This window comes from Boleophthalmus pectinirostris, unplaced genomic scaffold, assembly GCF_026225935.1.
Source record: "Boleophthalmus pectinirostris isolate CB_2022bp ecotype Guang Dong unplaced genomic scaffold, ASM2622593v1 HiC_scaffold_12, whole genome shotgun sequence".
NCBI lineage: Eukaryota > Metazoa > Chordata > Actinopteri > Gobiiformes > Gobiidae > Boleophthalmus > Boleophthalmus pectinirostris.
In genome coordinates, this window is record NW_026571018.1 from 7,258,414 (window position 1) to 7,281,083 (window position 22,670).

General features: G+C 38.8%; 1 protein-coding gene and 1 non-coding gene across 2 annotated transcripts; one reads left to right on the plus strand and one right to left on the minus strand.

Moving 5' to 3' along the window:
• Window positions 1–3,841: 3,841 nt before the first annotated feature.
• LOC129407563 (small nucleolar RNA U3) lies at window positions 3,842–4,057 on the minus strand. The gene has a single exon (XR_008631607.1). It is a non-coding gene; the product is annotated as a small nucleolar RNA U3 (small nucleolar RNA).
• A 366-nt stretch (window positions 4,058–4,423) lies between these two features.
• Window positions 4,424–15,339, plus strand: LOC110159488 (ion channel TACAN-like). Its single transcript, XM_055148557.1, has 12 exons — window positions 4,424–4,557; window positions 7,273–7,391; window positions 8,714–8,845; window positions 9,388–9,447; window positions 10,408–10,503; window positions 10,585–10,674; window positions 10,751–10,816; window positions 12,012–12,073; window positions 12,147–12,239; window positions 12,788–12,852; window positions 13,717–13,785; window positions 15,019–15,339. The coding sequence occupies exons 1-12, from the start codon at window positions 4,480–4,482 to the stop codon at window positions 15,130–15,132; spliced, it is 1,044 nt and encodes a 347-aa protein (XP_055004532.1). The 5' UTR covers window positions 4,424–4,479; the 3' UTR covers window positions 15,133–15,339.
• Window positions 15,340–22,670: the final 7,331 nt, after the last annotated feature.

A 22,670-nucleotide genomic window follows, 5' to 3' on the forward strand; every position in this document is an offset into this window, starting at 1 on the left:
AGAAAGGGTGACCGTGACTGAGGACCTGTCCTGAGGCATTCACACTGCCTGAGCTGTGGGGAGGCCCAACAACGCCTTTACTACTTGAGGAAACTGAGGAGCGCCAACATCTCCAGTCCACTAATGAGGAACTTCTACAACTGTGCCATCTGAAGTGTTCTGACATCTGGAGTTTTTGTGTGGTTCTCCTGCTGCACTAAGCTGATCTACACGCTCTCCAGCGGGTGGTAAAAACAGTGGGGAAAGTCACTGTGACTCTCCCACAGATCAGTAGCATCTATATGACCCGTGGTCTGCGTCACCGGCACCAGCCTACTCATCACCTTTTCCACCTGCTGCCCTCAGTTAGAAAGCACAGGTCCATAAACACCAGAACAACCAGACTGACCAACAGCCTGTATCCCCCGGCTGTGAGGCTGCTGAACACTGCCCCCTTTCCCTCTCTGCCTTTCTCCCATGGACAATAACCACATCCACCAATAAAATATCAGTGACCTGGACTTTGCACTGTTGCATTATTATATATGTGCTGCCCTGAATATCCTTACTGTGCTAATGTTTACACTGGAGTTAGTACTTCAGGGGTTATTGGGTGGGGTTTTACACCTGTAGTATTGTGCTTCACATCAAAACTAATGCAGTGTTTGATGCTCTAAACTATTGCTTCATATGAAAATGACAATAAAATCTCTTGAATCTGAAATAAATAAAGTAATCTAAATTTATCCTTATTGCGTAGAGTATTAACTACGGTGGTGTATTGCTATCACTCCCCAAAAAATATTTCGGCTCAGTATCACGTAATTACGTGAAAAGTTTCACGTTATAACGTGAATTTTTTCACGTTAACGTGAAATTATCACGTTATTTCATGATATGAAATTATCACGTTATTTCGTGATGTGGATTTTCACGTTATAACGTGAAATTATCACGTTATAGTAAGGATACGAAATTATCACGTTATTACGTGATACGACATTATCACGTTATTTTTCGGATACGCATTTATCACGTTATTACATGATATGAATTTATCACGTTATTTCGTGATAAGCATTTATCACGTTATTACATGATATTTTCACGTTATTACGTGAAAACGTCAAGTATGGTTTTACGTGATTTCATTATATGATCAGCCACAGCCAAACCACGCTTCCCTCGGTCCAGTCAACTCCAGCCTGGCATGGCCCACGCTGAAAAATGTGGATTCTCCACTCTTGAGATTACTTCGGGCTCGTGTTGTCTCCTTCGCATGAAAGCAAGATGTGTAAGTGTATTTTACTGTTTCGTCCCCAAGTTGGTTTTGTCGTACGGTAGCAGAATGCTCTGTAAGCAACTGCTGAATATTAGAGCTGGAGCGAGTTGTTCGCTGTGGGTAGAGCTGCTAAAAGTACCTAGTCTGTTTGCAATTCTGTTACAGCTCCTAAGAATTAGTTAAAAGACAAAAGCATTCATTTGACACATTTCGGTGTTTCCAGTTATTTATGAATAATGACCATAAAACATTGTTGACTGTATGCACTCAGACATAGACAGTAAGAGAAGGTTATTCAAAAATGTGGTGTAGTTAGCTAAGCTAAGCCCCGCTTCAACTCATCTGAGCCCGGCCTGGGCAGGGGAACAGCGCTCAGAGGTCCCGGTGCTCCTCCGGTTCAGGCCGGGCTCAGATGATCTGGAGCGGGGAGTGGTTAGGTGCCTCGGCCTGAGAAGCGCTTTTCTCCGAGAAGAACCAAGTGCACACGGAGGAGGCTCAGAACAGTAACGAACCAGACCGGATTCGCGCTTCTGTCCGGATGCTTTACTCCACCTCAGAACCAGCCGCAACGCTTCACCGGAGCAACCCGCACGGACCTAGAGTTCACTGCGCATTCTCGCTTTCCCCGCACGGAACCAGCGCGCAGAGGACGGCACGGAACCGCTCAGCGATGTCTTTACTGCTGTTGGCTGCTGCTGTTACCCGAACTCAGAGCTTCTGGGCTGATGTGCAGCGAGTTGTGTACAAAGTTATAGGCTACATGTGCTGTTTTATGAGTTTATGATGATAACTTGGGATGAGGACGGCCGTGGTGTTTTATGGTCTTTATTCATGAAGAACTTGAAACACCGACATGTGTCAAACGAATGCTTTTGTCATTAACTATGGAGCTATAAAACAGAATTGCAATTTTAGCAGCTCTTTGCCCACAGCGAACAACTCGCTACAGCACTCGTTCAGCAGTTGCTTACTGAACATTCTGCTATCTTGAGGACGAAACAGTAAAATACTCTTACAAGATCTTGCTCCATGTGAAGGAGATAGTGTTCTCCTTCGTTAGGAGCCTAAATGTGCTTCAGATTTAATTCTGATCCACTTCCTACTGACCTAAATACGCACAGCACATTTGCATTGAAACTGTACATAAAAACACCTTTTACAGCAAGTATTCACAACTAGGATGTAGATGCTTACATTTAAAAACATGAACCTCAACAACTCAAAGTTGGATCAGTGACATCCTAATAATTAAATCTCATTATTTAACAAAAGAAGCAGCAGATTTTTTACAATGTAAACGATGTTTATTTTATTCATTTATTACAAACACATTTAGGCTCCTAACGACTTAATAAACAGAACCGCAGCAGATCCGGGCCAGATAACCCGGTTCTGAACGCGGATCCAAAACGGGTCCTGGGCGGGTCCGCGAGATACGCAGCGGATCAGCCGCGCCTCCGCCGCGGATCCGGAAAAAGTAAGACAGTCACGCTTCTTCGGTGCAACTCCAACGTAATGGCCCAGGCTGAAAGTGTTGGATTCTCCACTCTCGACATTTTTTGGGCTCGTGGTGTAAACGAACACACCAGAACACTATCTCCTTCCATGGAGCAAGATCTTGTAAGAGTATTTTTACTGTTTCGTCCTCAAGATAGCAGAATGTTCGGTAAGCAACTGCTGAACGAGTGCTGTAGTACGAGTCGTTCGCTGTGGGGCAAAGAGCTGCTAAAATTGCAATTCTGTTATAGCTCCATAGTTAATGACAAAAGCATTCGTTTGACACATGTCGGTGTTTCAAGTTCTTCATGAAATAAAGACCATAAAAACACCACGGCCGTCCTCATCCCAAGTTATCATCATAAACTCATAAAACAGCACATGTAGCCTATAACTTTGTACACAACTCGCTGCACATCAGCCCAGAAGCTCTGAGTTCGGGTAACAGCAGCAGCCAACAGCAGTAAAGACATCGCTGAGCGGTTCCGTGCCGTCCTCTGCGCGCTGGTTCCGTGCGGGGAAAGCGAGAATGCGCAGTGAACTCTAGGTCCGTGCGGGTTGCTCCGGTGTAGCGTTGCGGCTGGTTCTGAGGTGGAGTAAAGCATCCGGACAGAAGCGCGAATCCGGTCTGGTTCGTTACTGTTCTGAGCCTCCTCCGTGCACTTGGTTCTTCTCGAGAAAAGCGCTTCTCAGGCCGAGGCACCTAACCACTCCCCGCTCCAGATCATCTGAGCCCGGCCTGAACCGGAGGAGCACCGGGACCTCTGAGCGCTGTTCCCCTGCCCAGGCCGGGCTCAGATGAGTTGAAGCGGGGCTTAGCTTAGCTAACTACACCACATTTTCTGAATAACCTTCTCTTACACTGTCTATGTCTGAGTGCATACAGTCAACAATGTTTTATGGTCATTATTCATAAATAACTGGAAACACCGAAATGTGTCAAATGAATGCTTTTGTCTTTAACTAATTCTTAGGAGCTATTTCTGCCATTTCCTGTGTGGAGCTTTAGGCTAAAGTAGCAGCTGCCGCTAATCGTGAAGCAGCTACTTGTTTTTTTTTTTTTGTTTTTTTTACTTTTTTACTTCTACTCTGATCATGTTCTTCCCCTCACAGCTCCAGAAGGAGACAGTGAACGTTCATCAAAGGTAGAAAACGTATGATGTGAATCATTATTCTCTACCCGCTTCGCGCTCAGAGAAGAACATCAAGCCTCATCATCGTAGCTAGCGAGACCAAACACTTTAGAAACACATCTCTCAAGTAAGAAACTATAGAAATGATCCCTGAAAGTATAGTCTTGAAGCAGCTACTTGTTGACGCAGCAGGTTGACGTGACGTGACGTGACAGAACAGTTGTCCAATCACACTCCACTAAATAAGCAGAGACTGTGATATTGTAAAGTTTGTGCCCTCAGCCCGAAGTGAAATGCGCCAATCAAAATCATTTTTAAATAGTAATAATAACGGCCTGTGCTGGGGGGTGAGGCACCAGTGGCCGCTAGGGGGGGCACGGCCCTCAAATGCCCCACCTTGCCGCCGACACCGCACGCATCACGGCGTGCTGAAGCCGTACAAGTGTGGTTTTTATTCATAGATGTGTTTTTCTTGAATCCTCTTTTATTTTGAAGTCCGGCGTGCGCAGAGCGGAAGTGGCGCTCGCCTGAACTTGGAAATTGTTGATCAGCGGAACTGAGCTTGCACTATAGACCTACTGCACTGACATGTTATCCTCTCCGAGCGGTTTTACTGAATGTCTGCAGGAATGGGGCGATCTGGACAAGGACTACCAGCACCTCCAGGTCAGCGAGCAGCCGGCCCGTGGCTCTGAGGCCGAGCGGGGACGCGGGGATGGCGGGGACGTCGGGGCTGGGGGTCGGGTCGGGCTGTCGGGCTGTCGGGGCTCGGTGGGCGGACAAGGGCAGGACAGCAGCTGTTGTCTGGGCGTAAACGGGAACTCTTCTGTCTTTAGATTCCCTCTGCTAAACTCACCGCGAACATTTATACAGGAACTATGAAAGCAGGGGCTTATCGAGGTGCAATAACCCAGTCTATTACTTACAGTCAGACACCACATCCATAATACACCTTTTTACTACAAAATGCAGAAATTCTGTTTATTTAGCAATTACAGTATATGTCTAACTTTTACTTTTACTTGTATATTCAAGTTGAAGAAGTTGTAGTAATGACAGCAAAAATAACTGTAGGGCAATAACTACTATTCTGAGTAATCTGATTTCTTTGTAATTGTTCACACCAGTGCAGGTTTTGACAGGAAAAGATTATGTTAAAAATGTGAAACTAATGTGGCAAAGGCAAGAATGAAAGATGTACTTTGTCTTCCAGTGTTATGAAAAATCGGATTTCTTTTGTGCACGTGAACACAGACCAAGAAGCTAATTACTGGGTTATCCAGTAATTCTAGTTATCTGATTTCTTCGAACCATGCAAATGTACCCCTTGATAATAGCCCATTGTTTATTAGTTGAACTGCAGTTTGGCTAAAGGCTCACTAGAGGGCGCACATAATTAAATTTTTTTCTAGATTTGTAAATGCTATTTGTTTTGGTAATCCCTAATTTTGCACCTGTAAATTGGATATGAAATGTGAATAAAATCAGTTACTATGCATTATCCAATCTGCAGCAGCGACCCTGTATTTGTGATGTATTGTACTTGTAAAAATAATTAAATCTAAAGGTGCACTCTGTAACTTTTTGGCTGGATGTCTGCCACCTGCTTGTTTCTATGTATATGTCACCACTCTGCTTGAAATGTTCCACAGTATGACATTAAACAGCTCTACTTTACATTTATTAAATTACAGGTCGTTTTATAGCTCAAATATATCTAGAACAACAACATTCTGACTGTGAGCGGGGTCGTCTCTCCACAGATCTGACCTGTAACTTGGCCTGATTTTGTCTCCCTGAAGATAGAAGGGTTTAATGTCATACTGTGAAACTTTCCAGGCAAAGCAAGGGAGGGAGAAAACGGACCCTCCACCAGAAAAGTTGCGCAATGTACCTTTAACTGTAAACTAAATATAAATTACTTGCCTTGAAGAATGCCACTAGATCACTTGACTGACCTTTGTCTAAAATACCTTTCACATAAGCACAACTCTAAAATAGATGCTGGTATCAGGAGTTTCCATATACAAGCTTATTTCCATGGAAGACCCATTATACTGCGCAGGGATATTTAGTATTCGACTATTTATAGAAAAGTCTGGGCACACCTTCTCATTCTGTGCGTGTGTTTTTTTCAACTTTTTATATTTTTGATGCATACGGAAGACATCAAATATATGAAGTAATATATTTATTTTTTATTTTATCTTTATTTAAGCAGGAAGTCGCATTAAGATTCAGAATTCCTTTTTCAAGCGAGACCTGGCCAAGGGAGCAGCCAACACAATCAATACAATTCAGTAAAATCACAAAGTATCGCATTATAAAACCATTGTCAGCTCACTCATCAACACTTTAAATCTTCAACACACTTCTTTAACTCATCAAGTGGCATTATAGACTCCAATTTAAGATCTTTCTGTAATTGATTCCAAGACTAAGGATGGGTGTCGCTAAGAAGTTGCAGATACGATACATATCTCGATACAGTGCACTTTCGATACAGTACAATATATTTCAAATCAATTTGATACAGTTCAATAAAAATAAAGGCTAAATCATGGCTGTGATAATAAAAGTCTTTGTTAAACCACTTCTTGTGCAAAGTTAACATGAAACACAAACATTTTAATCCTCAAAACAGTGAAAATGTCAAATGTGTCGCATAAATGAGTTTCCTTTCTCTGAACAAGCAACAAAACTGTAGCTCTGTAATAAAATTATTTAACAAAATATACCAAAAAAATACTCTTGGTGATATATCGATACAGTAGCCCACGATATCGATACTGTATCATCACATTGAACGATACGATCGATCGATATTTTGAATCCACTTTGTACAATATGGAAGTATGTAGCAGAGAAAAAAAAATCGAGCATAGCAAAGGGTGGCTACTTTGCCGATTTGAATATGAAAATAATATAAATAAAATAAATAAATACATTTATTAGAGTTATTGCACTTTTTCTCTACTACATAATTCCATATATCTTCCTTAATGTATCTGATGTCATGTGTGTTTAAAGTGTAGTAAAAATTACAAATTTTATGTTTTTTTCATTGTAAACTTCAGTAATGATTTTAAATTGCTTAACAAATGAAATATTTTATTTTATGAAATAATATATTTTATCTGTTCAAAATGGCAGAAGTGATTAAGCCCTGCCTCTTCGTAATGACCATTGTGTTTTCACCATGGCAACCTGAAAAATAATTAACGAGAGCTATCTTTTTACTCTACATCTATGATCCAGAGTCAGATTTTTTTTATTTTTTTTTAAATAATCACAAGAAGTAAGTTCCAAGACGCGGGCGAGGATGGGGGGTAGGTGAAAAGTGAAATCAGGTTTTTTCTGAGCAGTGTCTTTTCTCTGCAGGAGATCCACCGGCTGTACAAACAGAAGCTGGAGGAGGTGACCAAACTACAAAATAGCTGCTCCACGGTCATTGCTAGGCAACGCAAGAAAATCAAAGAGCTCACGACCTCACTCGAGGAGTAAGTCGCACAATTAATGAGTTTTCAGTTTCATTTTGTCTTCAAGGTGCAGTGTGTAACTTTTCTGGTGAAGGGTTCGTCAAATGCTTTTTTCCAGGGAGATATTGTTGTTTTGTCTGGAATGTTTCACAGTGTGGCATTAAACCTTTCTACCATCATGGAGACCAAACCAGACCAAGTTACATTTACAGGTCAGATCTGTGGAGAGACAATTCCACTCACAGTCAAAATGCCTGTTTATGTACCTTATTTTTCGCACCTTAGAGTGCGCTCATAAGCCTCCAACCCCATCAAAAAACGACTGCGCGCCACAATCCAGAGTGCCCTATACACGAATTCACTCGGGTGTCCCAGCACGACCTCATCACTCCACGCGGACGAGGAACGAACCGAAAAAGCGAATGCAATGTGCCACTTCTAGACACAACTGAGTCACTGTGAACATTCCAACAATCCAGCGGTCCCAGACAGCACCCTCCCTACACGCCACAACTGAACAAAGCCCAGAGTCACCGTGAACGCCACAAACAAAGTCCCACTGACCCATCCAACTGTTGTGTTTCGTTTAAAGTCCGGTGCGGTTAATTTGTGAAAAAAGTTCAAAAATAGACCATTTAATGACAGTGCGTCTTATAATCCAGAGTGCCTAAAAGTGCGAAAAATACGGTAAGTATTTTTATAAAACCACCTGTAATTGAATAAATGTAAAATAGCACTGTTTAAAGTCATACTGTGGAACATTTGAAGCAGAATAATGACATATCCATAGAAACAAAAAAGTGACGGGCCCCTAACCGAAAAGTTACACAATGTACCTTTAAAGCGACCACCTGCAATTTTATTTTATTTTATTTTATTTATTTCAGTTGGTTTATAGTTGAGCTTTATGACTCAGCGTGAACAGACCTGAAATTTCATAGTAAAAAAAAATTTCATAGTACTACCACATGTCCATATATATAGTTTCCTTTCTCAGGTTTTCTTTCTTTTTATTTAATTTCTTGGTCTCATTTCTCATTTCTTTCTTTTGATCATGTATAATTTTTATGTGTTTCCTCCTTCTTCTTTTTTATTATCTTTTTTATTGATCAAATTTTATATTATTCATTTCATTTTCATTATTTAAAATTATTATATTATTTTTGCTACTATGTTCATTTAGCAATTTTATATTATTAATTTGAATTTCATTGTTTAGAATGACTTTAAATTATACGTTTTAATAAAAATTCCTGAGCATAATTTTGAGGGGGTAAAAAACAATTAAAAAACAGCCTCTGTTTGCAGTTGTTTTAAATAGTTTTCATTGTTTTCTCTCACAGATGTAAAGGGAACCCCCTGCCGGCCCAGCTCAGCCCTGATGACGTCCTCACCATCACAGAGATCGAGGAGAGCATCAGCGAGAGGAGCGGGGCCTTCCTGGAGATGGAAGCTTTCCTGCCAAAGAAAAACGGGTTGGTTAATTCATATCTCACACGTACAGATTTCAGGATTATCCAGACAACAATATAATCCTAAAAACTGAATAATAAAAATCATGACAATCGCAAGAATAAGAAATTTCAGCTCAGTCTATACTCCTAAAAAGTACACTTTACGTGCTGACTACACTACAAGAGAATTTGCCCCATTTTGGATGAGATTTGCTTCTCCATGAGTTTGGGGAGGCGTGACACGACTTTTTGTCTTCATGTGTGATTTTGACGCCACTGCGCTCCTTGTCTGTGTGATGTCAGTGTGACTCTGAGCGGCTCTGTCATATCGAAACCAAACCAAGGAAATAAAATTTTTAAACCTAAAAAAATTGCCAAACTGGGAAACGAGAAAAGTAATATCCTCAGTAAAATTTTAAATACAATGATCTTAACTGTGTTTCAGTGAAATGAGTTGTCCAACCTGTCATAAACACTTTAACTGTGATCATCGTAACACTAAAATGTGATGTCTTTAATCACTATTCTGTAGTAAAGCTGTGAATACTTTGTTTGTGTTACAGGTTGTACTTGAGTCTGGTTTTAGGAAATGTCAACGTTACACTCCTCAACAAACAGGCAAAGTAAATCTTTTCATTAATTTTATCTGTGTTGGTTGTTTGTTTGTTTTTTTAATCTGTCTTTACAGTTTTTGAGGCAAACACAGTGTTACAGACAATGTACAGACCCGTACAGATCCACACAGAACCGTACAGACCTATACAGGCCCACACAGACACACACAGATGCACACAGAGCCATACAATCCCTGGTGTTTCACAGTTTGGTATTAAACTTAACTATCTCCTCGGACACAAGCAGGAGATTTCACCAAACCAAGATAACAGTCAGGTCTGTGGAGAGGCCCGCTGACTGTCGGTGTCCATGTCTGTGAGCAATAAAAAGACTGAACAAATGGAAGATAGATACATTTAATGCCAAAAAAAAGAGAAAAAGTTACGAAAAGTACCATATTTTAGATTTTTATTTTAAATTACGTAAGTATGAAGTGAATGAATAATGACCACAGCTTTGAGAAGCTTGGACATGTCTGTAAAGAACATTACAAGTGTATGAACGCTGGATTTACTTCAACTGCAACTTTATTTATAACACATTTAAAAAAAAAAAAACACAGGCTGACCAAAGTGCTATAGAACATAATTAAAAACTATAAAAACTATAAAACAACATATGTATAAAACCAGAATTGAATAAAACAATACTATAAAATGTCAGCATCTCAAACTGTGTCGAAGGCCAAAGTCAACAAGTGTGTTTTAAGAAGAAGAAGAAGAGATTCAAAAACAGATATAGAAAAGAGCCCTGTCTATGTTCAAAGGCAGCTCATTCCACAGTTGAGCAAAGCAAGATGGCGCCAGTGTGTTTAGCTTGTTGTCTGCTGCTGCCAACTTTTTAATTTGTTTTTTGATTGTTTCTGACGCAAATCTGTCGAAATGTCAACTCTTTACTGGTCTATAATCGCCAAACATACGTGTAATGACCTGAAAACCACTCCTTGAAATGTTTTGTATTTTGTTCAGATTTGCCTACAAAGACGAGTACGAGAAGTTTAAACTGATCCTCACCGTCATCCTCCTCGTCTTCTCCTTCACCTGTCGATTTTTGTTCAGCTACAGGTAAAATGTCTGCTCCACCAGTACTGTAGATCCTGTAGGAGTAAATGTGGTTATTTCATGGATTATATTTCATTTGTTCAGAGCTTTAGACGCCATGTTTAACTTCCTGCTGGTGTGGTATTACTGCACACTGACCATTAGAGAGAGTATACTCATCAACAACGGCTCCAGGTTGGGTAGTCAAACTTGTCTCCTCCGTTATGATACAGTATGATTCTTATATTTGTGTTTGTGTCATTGTGTCCAGAATCAAAGGCTGGTGGGTTTTTCATCATTACGTGTCGACATTCCTCTCTGGGGTCATGCTCACATGGTAAGAGATTATCATTACGGAGTACCGTATTTTTCGCACTATAAGGAGTAAAAGTCGCACCAAATGTATAATGAACAAGAAAAAAACATATATAAATTTCACTTTTTTGGGGGGAAATTTATTTTATAAAATCAGAGACCAGAAACCGACATTTCATCTTGAAAGTCAAGTTCTAGTAAAAACAATAGAACAGAGAACAACAGATTGTTAACGTCACATATGAACAGTTCTTCAGATAAACTATAACATAAACAACAGAACAGAACAAGTTTAACAAACTCTCCATCTCACTCCAAATCACTAAATCCACTGAATTCTTCATCCTTGGTGTCATTTCTGAGCAACTCCACGACCTCCAGAGGTAAACGGAGCGCTGCTTCCTCTTCTGTATAGCTGTCGTCAGACTCACCATCAGTTCTAGTTAGAATTATTCTGGCCTTTCTGAATCCTGATGGATTCAGGATGGTTTCAGTTGTCACTGAAGTCCAGGCTTTGTCCATCCATCTAGTGACTTCAGGAAAGTCGTCACAAGTTTCTCGCTCACTCCAGACTTACTTTCTGCTGCTTGATTACCATTTTCAGCTGCATATTTCACTGCTTGGAACTTGTGCTCAGTCTTCTCAGTTGTCTTAATAAGTTTGTTTAAATTTAAAATGTTCAGTGGTACAGAAGTAATGGTGAGATCAACTGACATGATACAGACAGGACAGCGGCTCTTTCTGCAGGAGACATGTGCAGTAGAGCCAAGTGACAGTGGTACAGGAGTAACAGGAGCAGCAGATACAGACACACAAGACTAGAGCGCCCTCTTGTGTCTTCAGTGTGAAAAATTTTAATACATAAGTTGTACCGGAGTATAAGGACCACCCAAACCATGAAAAAAATTTGACTTGTAGTCTGAAAAATACAGTACGTGAAAAGGTTAAGGTGCTTTTACAGTAAAAAAAAAAAAAAAGTATTACAGTCCCAACTGAGCCTGTGTTGCCAGAGCCTAAACCTGCAGATAGAGGACACATACAAGTTTGTCTCATTCTCAGTTTCCTACTATAAAATAATTAAATATTGTCACCATAAAACAAAATAATTAATTGAAAATGATTAATAAAGTCTATCTAATAATCTAATCTAACATATGCAGTAGTATTATGTAAGTGTCATTATGTAAGTATTCTGTGTTCTCTGTGTTCTGTGACAGGCCTGAAGGAGTACTTTACCAGATGTTCAGAAACCAGTTCCTCACGTACTGCATGTACCAAAGTAAGATCTCCACTGTTATGTTTTTTCAAGTCAGATATTGTATATTTTAACAGTTTTTTGTTTCCTCCATTAGGTTTTGTCCAGTTCCTTCAGTACTATTATCAGAGTGGCTGTTTGTACAGACTACGGGCGCTCGGAGAGAGACACAACATGGACCTCACAGTGGGTAAGACAGAGGAAAAGTTAGAACTCTATCTGTCTTTGCTGTTTAACTGTCAAAACTACAATTAAAATATATTGTACTGTTTTAAAGAAACTGTATGTACCCACGCTCTTACAGTTTAAAAAAAAAAAAGTATTACAGTCACAACTGAACCGCTGTTGCCAGAGCCTAAAAATATAGATTGAGGGCACATACAAGTTTTTCTTATTCTAAGTAAATGGACTCATGTGTCATTAGAACCTCCAGAATTCACTCACTGAGCTGCAGATTTGGGATTTCAGCACTGAAACTGGCAACCCACATGGGAAACTGTGAGGCTCATTCTGCCAAAACACCAAATTATAATAAGTATAACACTGAATGGATGCCCACAAATAATCAGGCATTGAATATTTTTGTAATAAATCAGCATTAGAATTGTTGCGGAAGTAATATTTGATTCCATGTTTTGATCATGCCCATGGTTCCTTTACTATAATCTGAATATTGTCTTTGGAATTAGAAATAAATAAATAATAATAAAAAAAAAAAAAACTATTTCCTGGTTCCAGAGGGATTCCAATCCTGGATGTGGAGAGGTCTCTCATTCCTGCTGCCATTCTTATTTTTTGGTCATGTAAGTTTACTACAAACATTCAAAACACACACATATACACACTAAGTAATTAATAATTCAAAAACACAATTTTACAAGATTTTTTAGAGCCTGTATTGTTTTATAATATCGCATTCAAGTGCCTATGACAGGTTAGACTTCATTTGAGTTCGACATGTCTGATCTTAACTAATTATTAGAGCTCCCCGCCAGATTCAGATAGACTATAGAGATGTTATGTATTTAAAATTTTGTTATTATTTTATATTTTGCTTGTTCTGGATTCAATGTTTAAGCAAAACTATTATTAAACATTTATTTTAATAAGAAGGTTTAACATTACATATCTCGAAAGAAGAGAAAACATGCAGATGTTGAAATTTTTCAATAAATAGTAGTTTGGCCCACGACTTAGTTGCAGTTTTTAATTTTGACCTCTGTGAATTTAAGTTTGACACCCGGGGTTAAGATCATTGAGATTTTCCTTATATCGTAACATCACACTAAGGAATTACATGAATGTTACGGACGTACCGGGCCAAAACGCCTCTAATGTTCACAGAAATGATATGGAGATTGCAAATATAAGACCCTAACCCTAAACACCATTATATTGTTGGAATAATGTTTAAGTATCAAAAAATACAATTCTTCTTAATGTGACGTCATTAATATGTTTAGAACCTTTGACTTTCTGTAATTTTTAAAACATTCTTCAGCTTTTCTTCTTGACTTTTGTAAAACTATAATACATATTTACAACAGGTAATATCCCATCAAATTTAGTACAAACATAAGAATCATAAAAACCTGTCATGCACTTTCAACTTATCTTTTACTTATTCAGTTATGCAATATTAATTAATTTTTCTTCTTGTAATACAGTTCTGGCAGTTTTACAACAGCATAACTCTCTTCAAGATGGCCCAGTTACCAAATTGTAAAGAATGGCAGGTTTGTGCTTTACATTATGGTCGCACTTTATACTAACTACACTTTAAATAGTCTTAATAAAGCATGAAGAAAGGCTTAATCATAATGAACAAATGGTTTATTAAGAATGATTAAGGCTTAGGATGTTATGTATTTGTTTGTAAAGCATCTTAGAGTCTCCAAAAAAGCTCTATATAAATCCAATATATTATTACTGTAAATTCCGGACTATAAGCCACTACTTTTTTCTCACACTTTGAACCCTGCAGATAATAAAACGATGCGGCGAATATATGGACGGATTCTTTGTTTGGCACATTGTCCATTCATATAAACGATTTATGGTTTGGCAACACAGCGGATACGTGCAGCCTGAGTGTAGAAAACGTCTGAGCGACACTAGCTCGCGATATTGTTGGCGCACTCAAATAGTTCATCGCCGTGTGAAAAAATAAGTTATGCTGCTAAATTAACATTATGGATACGTCTTACCCGCATGCGTGAATGATGAGAAGAAACGTCTCAAACTTCAGTAGCCGGACGTCCACTCATACCTGATTGATAGAACTAACCTCACCCCTGAGAGAGTCTGAAATCTGTTGAAATCCTCCAGGACATTGACATGATACAAATAGGACAGCGGCTCTTTCTGCAGAAGTTATGCGCCGTAGAGCACAGCGAGAGACGGGGGTGATGCGCCGAGGAAGTTTTGAACAGTTATTTTGCACTTCATACACACACCCTTCTAATGGAAAACACATAAACAAATGTGATGATGCAGCTTTTAAGTTGAAAGCAGCTGATGTGGCTGTGGAAGAAGGAAACAGCTGCTGCACGTGAGCTCGACATCAGTGAGTCGATGGCGAGACTTTGGCATTGTGACGAACTGACTCAATGCAAAAAGACGACAAAAGATTTGAGGCAATAAAAGCAGACGGCCCTTGATAATGTTCTTGAAGATGTGGACACCTGTCCCTTATATTCAGGTGCTTCCTATATATGTACAATTTGAAAATTTTGTTAAAATTTAGTTGATGCGGCTTATATTCAGGTGTGCTCAATAGTCCGAAAAATATGGTATTTATTTATTATTATAGTAGCTACTTAATTACCCAACCAAAAAGTTGCAGAAAGCACCTTTAATAAACTATTTGTTCAATATGATTTAAGTCTTTGTCCAGGATAATTAAGATGTAACTCTGTAGCTCATCCCAAACTTACTGATGTGATATGATTTCTGTGTTTGTGCTGCAGGTGGTGATGTGTGGCTGCTCGTACGCGGTCCTCTTCATGGGAAACTTCTTCACCACGCTGAGAGTGGTTTACCAGAAGTACATGAACAACCAGGACAAGTCCAAAAGCTTATAAACAATGAATGTGACCCAGAATCACGCACAGCGCCCTCTAGTGTATGGGTTTTCACACCAGTAATCGAGTGCTTTGTTTACGTTGAGTCCTGTGGATTTCAAAGCTTTCTGAAAATTATATGTAGCTCAGTGTTACTGATGTTTTTAAGTGTTCCTAATTCTGGGAATGCTACGGTGAGTGTGTCCAATAAAACACTCCAAAAGGAAATGTCTGATTTTTGCAATGAATGACTGAGGGATTACACAGATAACTTACTTAATACCTAAAAAAAAGTCAAGCTCATGACAACAAACCTGTATGCAAGAACCCCAAACCAAATCATGACATAAATATAGTCATATCATGTATTATATTATACTCACTGTCAGCAGAGCCTCTCTACACAGCTCTTATTGTGACCATTAAAACTCAGTTCAGGGTATATTGTCTTTCTGTGTGATCACCGCATTCCCCACAGGCACACTTCACTTTATTCTCACAGGTGCAGGCCATTCTGAATTTTTCGCCTTACGTAATCAGAAATTCTCACACACTATTGAGCAAATCATGACTCTATATAACACATACAAATAATAACAAAATGAGAGCACAACTCAGCACCCCCACTTGCTCGCATTTGAAAAATACATTCATATACACACACAATCAGGTCTATACACCTATAACATTTTTATACTGCATCAAACAAACATTTCAAAATTTAACAACTTAAGTTTGGTTGCTGATTTTGTCATAACATCTACAACCATCTCATTGGTGGAACAGTACTCCAGGCTGATCCTGCCATCAGTTAACATGGACCTCACAAAACACATTTGCAGCGTTGTCTATGAACAGGATTATTTACTAAAGCTGTAACTCCCTGGTTGTCCTCATAGATCTTAGAAGAATATTTGCGAACATCAAAACACTCCAGGAACTGTTTTAAGTACATACACTCCTCTATGGTTGCTGCTAAAGACAATATACTCAATCTCAAAGGTGGATAGAGCAACAGTAGGCTGTCTTTTAGTCTTCCATGAGACTACTGGTCCATCCTTGTTTAGACTGATAAAATAACCTGTTGTGCTTTTTCAATCACTCACATCAGCAGCCCAGTTTGCATCACTGTAAGCATACAAAGTATTTACACCAGCCTCTTCATGTGATCATCATGAGTGTTTGCCTGTGGGTTTGGCTGGTCTGGTCCGTTGAGCACCAACAAAATAGTAGGACAGTTTTGTAAAGACACATTATTTAAATTTTTATCATGTATGAAGTCACTATGAAGAGCCTATGAGAAGCAGGGACAAAATAGGCCTACTGCTGTTCCAAGCTTACCAGTGCACAAAATGTTAAACTTTATCTTATTGCAGCAGGACACAGCATCAAAGATACACAAGTTTAGAGCTGCTACTGAGCTGCTCTGTCTCTGACCTCTATAGAGGAGCTGCATCTGTGCCATACTGCCCCCTACTGGACACGCGGGGAGCACCATCCTCCCGAGAGGTGTCTATAGAAGTGTTTCCCAATTTTTTTTTCTGGGGACCCATATTGTAAGAGTCACAAACTTTCATGACCCAAGTCACTAGACATAAATCACAAACTAAAGACGTATTTGACCATTACTGAACATTAATGAGGATATTTTATTGTTGACTGAGTGATCGTGTCTGTTTGAACAATTAGTATTACTCAAGTTTTAATCAATGAAAAACAGTCATTGAAGCAGCAATAAAAGGATTCATAAGTCGCCTATTTGGACATTAAACGTAACCCATTTCTTTTTCTTTTCAACATTGAATTGAACCAGCAATATTGGAGCAAAATAGTCAAGACCCACATGCAGATCGTGACAAGGCGACCCCAAAAAAATCCCTTGCAACCCACCTGAGGGTCGCGACCCAGTCTTTGGGAAACAATTGTCTATAGGAGAGGATAAAAAATAAATAAAGAAAGATAAACATAAAATGGGTGCACTGAAAGACTGAAATTAGAGACTGGGCTCTGAAAGAAACTGCCCATAAGCCACACAAGCCACTGACCTCTTTCCATAAAAATGGTTTTAAAATGGCACTGAAGTAATAGCCCTGCTCCTGCCACATGTCCGGGCTCCACACAAAAACAAACACAAACACAAACAAAAACACAAACACCACTGTAAGATGTGTGAGAGGCAACTCACAAACCCGCCAGCAGAGGGAGACATACTCTGGTTTAATGCACTGCTACTGACATCAGAGAATGATCTTTAAACAAAATCTTGCACAAAAAGCATAGCTGTCATTGTAACTAATGTTTGTAAGAATAAATCAGCATTAGAATTGTGATCAGGAAAAGCTTTTTTGAGTTGATGTGTACCTTGTATCTGGGGCTGAGATGGACCAATATTAGCACCTCAGTTATCAAGCTTAAATCTCCAGGACAGGCCGATGTTTTGTTTTGGTCGACCTGCTGCCTAAAGAACACACACAAAGCTTTAATTTAGCACTTTAATACAAACAGATATACACAAACATGATACACAAATGTACACAGAAGCAGTGTGCAGTAGTTTCACACTGATTGTGTTGTGGAAGTGCTCTGAAGGGAGAGTGACTAATACGGTGTTTTTGGCAGATATCACATTTACAAAACAGTAAAACCCTCTTTACTTTGTATTTGTTGCTACAAAAGTCACATAACTGTTAAACTCCGCAACACTCTTAACATATATGTGCATTCTATTCACTCCTAATATTCAAATTCTAATGTTTTTTGTTTTTTTTTAAATCAACGCAAAGAATTATTTTAGTTATAATAATTATTAATTCATTCTTGGAGTCCATTTGAATACTGTAGTTTTGTTTCGTATATTGAAATAATCGCCCTAAATGCTGACTTCACTCGAGTATAACTGACAGTAGTGGTGGAATGTAGTAGTAGTGGTATTAGTAGTAGAAGTAAAGTACTGTACTTAGTAAATATTTTAGGTATCTGTACTGGGTACTTTTTACTTTTACTTCACTATATCTGAGAGCAGGTATCTGTACTTTCTACTCCACTACATTTATGAACACGACTGAAAAGTAAAAATATAGTGTAAGACCTGTTGAAACGCGTGAGGGTTTTGTTGTACAATTTTTTATAGCACATTCTTAGTTTGAGTAAACAAAAATATACCAATAAGAACAGTTAGGGGGGAAAAAAACAAAACTTAATCAACATAATAGAAAGATAATAGAAATAACAGTTCTAAGCACTTCTAAGTCTTAGTTCTTTGGTTTAAGTCTTGTCAAGGCATTTTAAGAGGATAAAGTAGCATATTAACAGTTTTGTTAGTCTCCACAAACTATTGCAATAAATATCGTACCGTGAGATGTATATCATGACAATATCATATCTTGAGACTTGGATATCGTTACTTCCCTACTTGCTACATTTAAAATAAATTTTAAAAAAAAAAACACTTTTTGCTCTAAAAATAAGAAACAAAATCAAATGTTGCTTGAATTAAGAAAAACACACTTGTTCCATTGGTAGATAATTTTACTTGTCAAGTTGAATTTACTCAAATAAAGTAAAATGTTCTTAATTTAACTCACTTTAACTTACCTAGATGTTGCTTTTTTTCCAGTACAAAATCTGCAGAAATGTATTTATGTTTTACTCTTAAAGCACATTTTAAAACAGATACTTTAATACTTTTATTTAAGTAGATTTTATTCATGTGATACTTTTACTTGAGTATTTATTTGCTCTTTTTGCTCTAAAAATAAGAAACAAAATCAAATGTTGCTTGAATTAAGAAAAACACACTTATTCCATTGGTAGATAATTTTACCTGTCAAGCTGAATCTATGTTTTTTTTTTTTTTTTTTTTTTTTTCTTAATTTAAATCATTTTAATTTACCTAGATATTGTTTTTTTCCAGTGTAAAATCTGCGCAAAATACATTTATTTTTTACTCTTAAAGCACAAAACGGTCTGGAATTTTTCACAGTATAGTGCTGAACCTTTCTATCCTCACGGAGACCAAACCAGACCAAGTTACAGGTCAGATCTGTGGAGACGCGACCCCGCTCACAGTCAGAACGCTGATTTTTAGGTATTTTTGAGCTGTAATTGACCTGTAATTGAATAAATATAAGGTAAAACTGTGACATATCCACAGAAACAAGCGGGTGACGGATTTCCAACCTAAGTTACGCAATGCAAATTTGAGTCGATTTTACTTTTCCGTGAGCTTGTCCGTGCTCTGGTATCTGTAGTTCTTGCACCGCTGACTGACTGTGAACTTCAGGGTGTGTCTCTCCATTAACAGGCAGCAGTTAAACAGGACCCGGTGACAGTGCGTGTTCAGACTCCTCATTTACCTGGGGCTAAGCAAACACATGGTCCCATTCAGAGCAGCGACACAGAGACAGAGACACCTGCTTTGTGCGTCGGAGCGGCCCTACTGCGATACAACAATGGATTCTGTCAACACGCTGTAACCACCGTCCAGAGCTCGGTGGGAAAATGCTCACACCAACAGACTCGGGCCCATCTTTGCATGACGGGGGTAGGGAGAAGAGTATGGGGTTATAGCTGAAATTTGAATGTTAAATTTGAAAATAAACATCAGATTACCGTATTTTCTGGAGTATAAGTCACACCAGCCAAAAAATGCGCAATGAAGTAGAAAAAAATCTATATAAGTCACACCGAACTATAAGTCGCACTTTTTGGGGAAATGTATTTTGTAAAATCAGAGACCAGGAACAAATATTTCATTTCATCATTTCATTCATTTTAAAAGACAAATTATAGTAAAAACAACAGAACCGAGAACAAAAGGCTGAATAGGCGTTAATATGTTAACGTAACATATTAACAGTTATTCAGATAATTATAAACAACAGAATTAAATTCAATTTAATTTCTCTCCAGCGACTAGATCAGGAATCGGAATACAATAGACGGTTTGTAAGTGTGAGTTCGGGCACCAGCCAATCAGTGAAGAGACAGACATTCTGTGTTGTCGATGATTCCCGAGATCGAGGATTTAAAGCCGGAACAAAGAGAATGTTTGGTGAATTTTAACAAGGAGGAAGACGTTATTGCCCTTCTTCCTACGGGATTTGGGAAAAGCTTAATATACCAGTTATCCCTGTTAGCGGCACATTACATATGTCATGACCAAATAGCAGCGACTGGTTAAATTAAAAAAGTACCTGCCTACCATCGAGCGAACGAATCCTAATGCTGCGAGGTCAAGCGGTTTCCACGAAGTGAAACCGGCTGATGAATCAGGCTATCGCTCCATAACCTCGGTTCTGAATCTGGATTTTTTCAGTCATTTTCTGATAGATTTAAGTGTTTATATCTTAAATTTTGGCCAAGCTTTTTTGCATTGTGGCCAATGTTACAAACCATCCCAACTCATGTGTGTTCTAGTTTTTAATTTGAATTTCACTGAAAGTCTGGTCACCTTATATTAAGTCTAACTTGAGTAAAGAAACTTCTAACAGACCAGTGCTTTCAGTTAACTTCACACTCCAGTCAGTGTTAATGACATCAGTTTAGGGAGACCAGACGTCCATATTTACCCGGGACAGTCCCAGTTTAGAGCCCTGTGTCCCTTGTCCCAGCGAATTTATGCAAAACCAGTGATTTGTCCCAGTTTTATACAAGAAATGTCTCAGGTGTCCCTATTTTTAACCAATCTGATCCCTGCCAATAGTAAAAAGAGGCATAAATTGTGATTTGTTTTGGTACACTACAGAAAAGTTGCTTAAAAAAGATCAAAACGCAAAGAAAATGTGACTATACTGATATCCAAATCTTTCAGTACGTACGATATTATCACAATATGCATCTCGAGATACAAGATTTATTGCGAGATTTTGAAGAAGCTGATATAATTGTAGACAGGACGCTTTTTTGCTTTTAAAATACCCTGACAAGATTTTGGTGTGAATTATTTCCGTCATAATCCCAAGAATTCAAGTAAAAACATATCTCTTCATGTTGTCTGCACTGAAATGAATCATGGGATATGTAGTTCCCAATGTTTATTAGATATTACAGCTGTAAAACCATGTATTTAAGCAAAGAAACTTGTGATTCGATATATTGTGATGCCAAACGATATTATTGTGAGACGTTTGACGATGCGATATCACAATATTTCGATTATTGTCACATCCCTACAATTTTATTATTACCAACCACCCGAAACCAGGGATGTCCTAGTTTTTGGTTTTGAAAATCTGGTCACTTTATATCAGCTGTATAAGTATAAATTTATCTGTTTTATCTGGGTGTTGCCTCCACAGTGTCTTTGCTAAAGTCAGGTGACATCTTTCTGGGAAGCAGCAGCTCTGGTTCTCTGATTTCCATGCTGCAGGACACACGGACCAGTATTTTGCATACAGTTAGAGCGCAGCTCCGGCTCCAGCACACGGTACAGCCAACAGTCCTGGAGACGCTGACAACAGAACAACACAGGAGAGAGGAGGGGCTCCAACTTATCATGGACAGAGGAGAAAGTGAGGTAAACCTGCGATGTTAAAGACCCTCTGCCAAACTTGTCACATGATTAAATGAAACCTAATATGCAAAACTGACTCTTCAGAGCTATAGCATTATAATTAGGGTGACCAGATTGTCTAAACTGGGACACATCTGGGTTGGGATGGTTGGTATAAATAAAATTGTCAAAAGAGCGAGTAACATTGTGCATTGTCATATCAGTCATAATCTGAGAGACATCTGTTGCTTAATTTCTTTGCTTTATCATTTTGTCATTTGCAAACATGGATTTCTGTATTTTGGCTAAACAAAAGATCATTTATGCTCCTCTTTATTGTTTGCAGGGATCAGATTAGTCAAAAATTGTGATAGTTCTGTTTTAGTCCTGGTTTAGACCTGATGTAGTCCTGTTTTAGTCGTAGTCTGCAGCCTGAAGTGACCCAAATCCAATTTTTGGCCCCTATGTGACCTGTATCTGAGCTTTTAATGACAGTCTGAACGACTCAGGTCTGATTTTTTCAAATGTGACCCAGACCACTTGGATATGTGCTCCTAAAACTGATACATATCCGATCTTTTGACATGTGACTTCAGTCTGAACGGCCAGGTCACATTCATCCCACCTACATGTCATCAACAAGCGACAAACTCATATTCACTATTCTGCGATGAAGTAGGCGGAAACTGGAAGAAAGCGCTCAAAAACATAAACAAACGTTCTTCTTGTCATATGAAAATTGTGTATGAACTCCATGTGAGGCAATTAGCAATCCCACCACTCTTGGCTGCGACACCGCACCCACACAATCCTTTCTACGGACGTTGCTACCACTGTGTCCCCTGTTCCTGCAGATTTATTTATCCAAAACCAGTGATTTGTCCAAGTTTTATTCAAGAAATGTCCCAGGTGTCCCTATTTTTGACCAATTTGATCAAAACCAAGACTAAGGTTATGTTCAGACTGCAGGGCTTGATGCTCAATTCGGATGTTTTTGTGAAATCAGTTTTTTTTGCGAGGTCGTTCACATTTCCAATTAAATGCGATTTGTATGTGATCTCCAGTG

Coding starts and splice junctions, on each gene's coding strand:
- LOC110159488 (XM_055148557.1), top strand. CDS start 4,480: ATGTTATCCTCTCCGAGCGGTTTTACTGAATGTCTGCAGGAATGGGGC. Junction 4,558..7,272: donor AGGACTACCAGCACCTCCAG/GTCAGCGAGCAG, acceptor TTTTCTCTGCAG/GAGATCCACCGGCTGTACAA. Junction 9,448..10,407: donor CTCCTCAACAAACAGGCAAA/GTAAATCTTTTC, acceptor TATTTTGTTCAG/ATTTGCCTACAAAGACGAGT.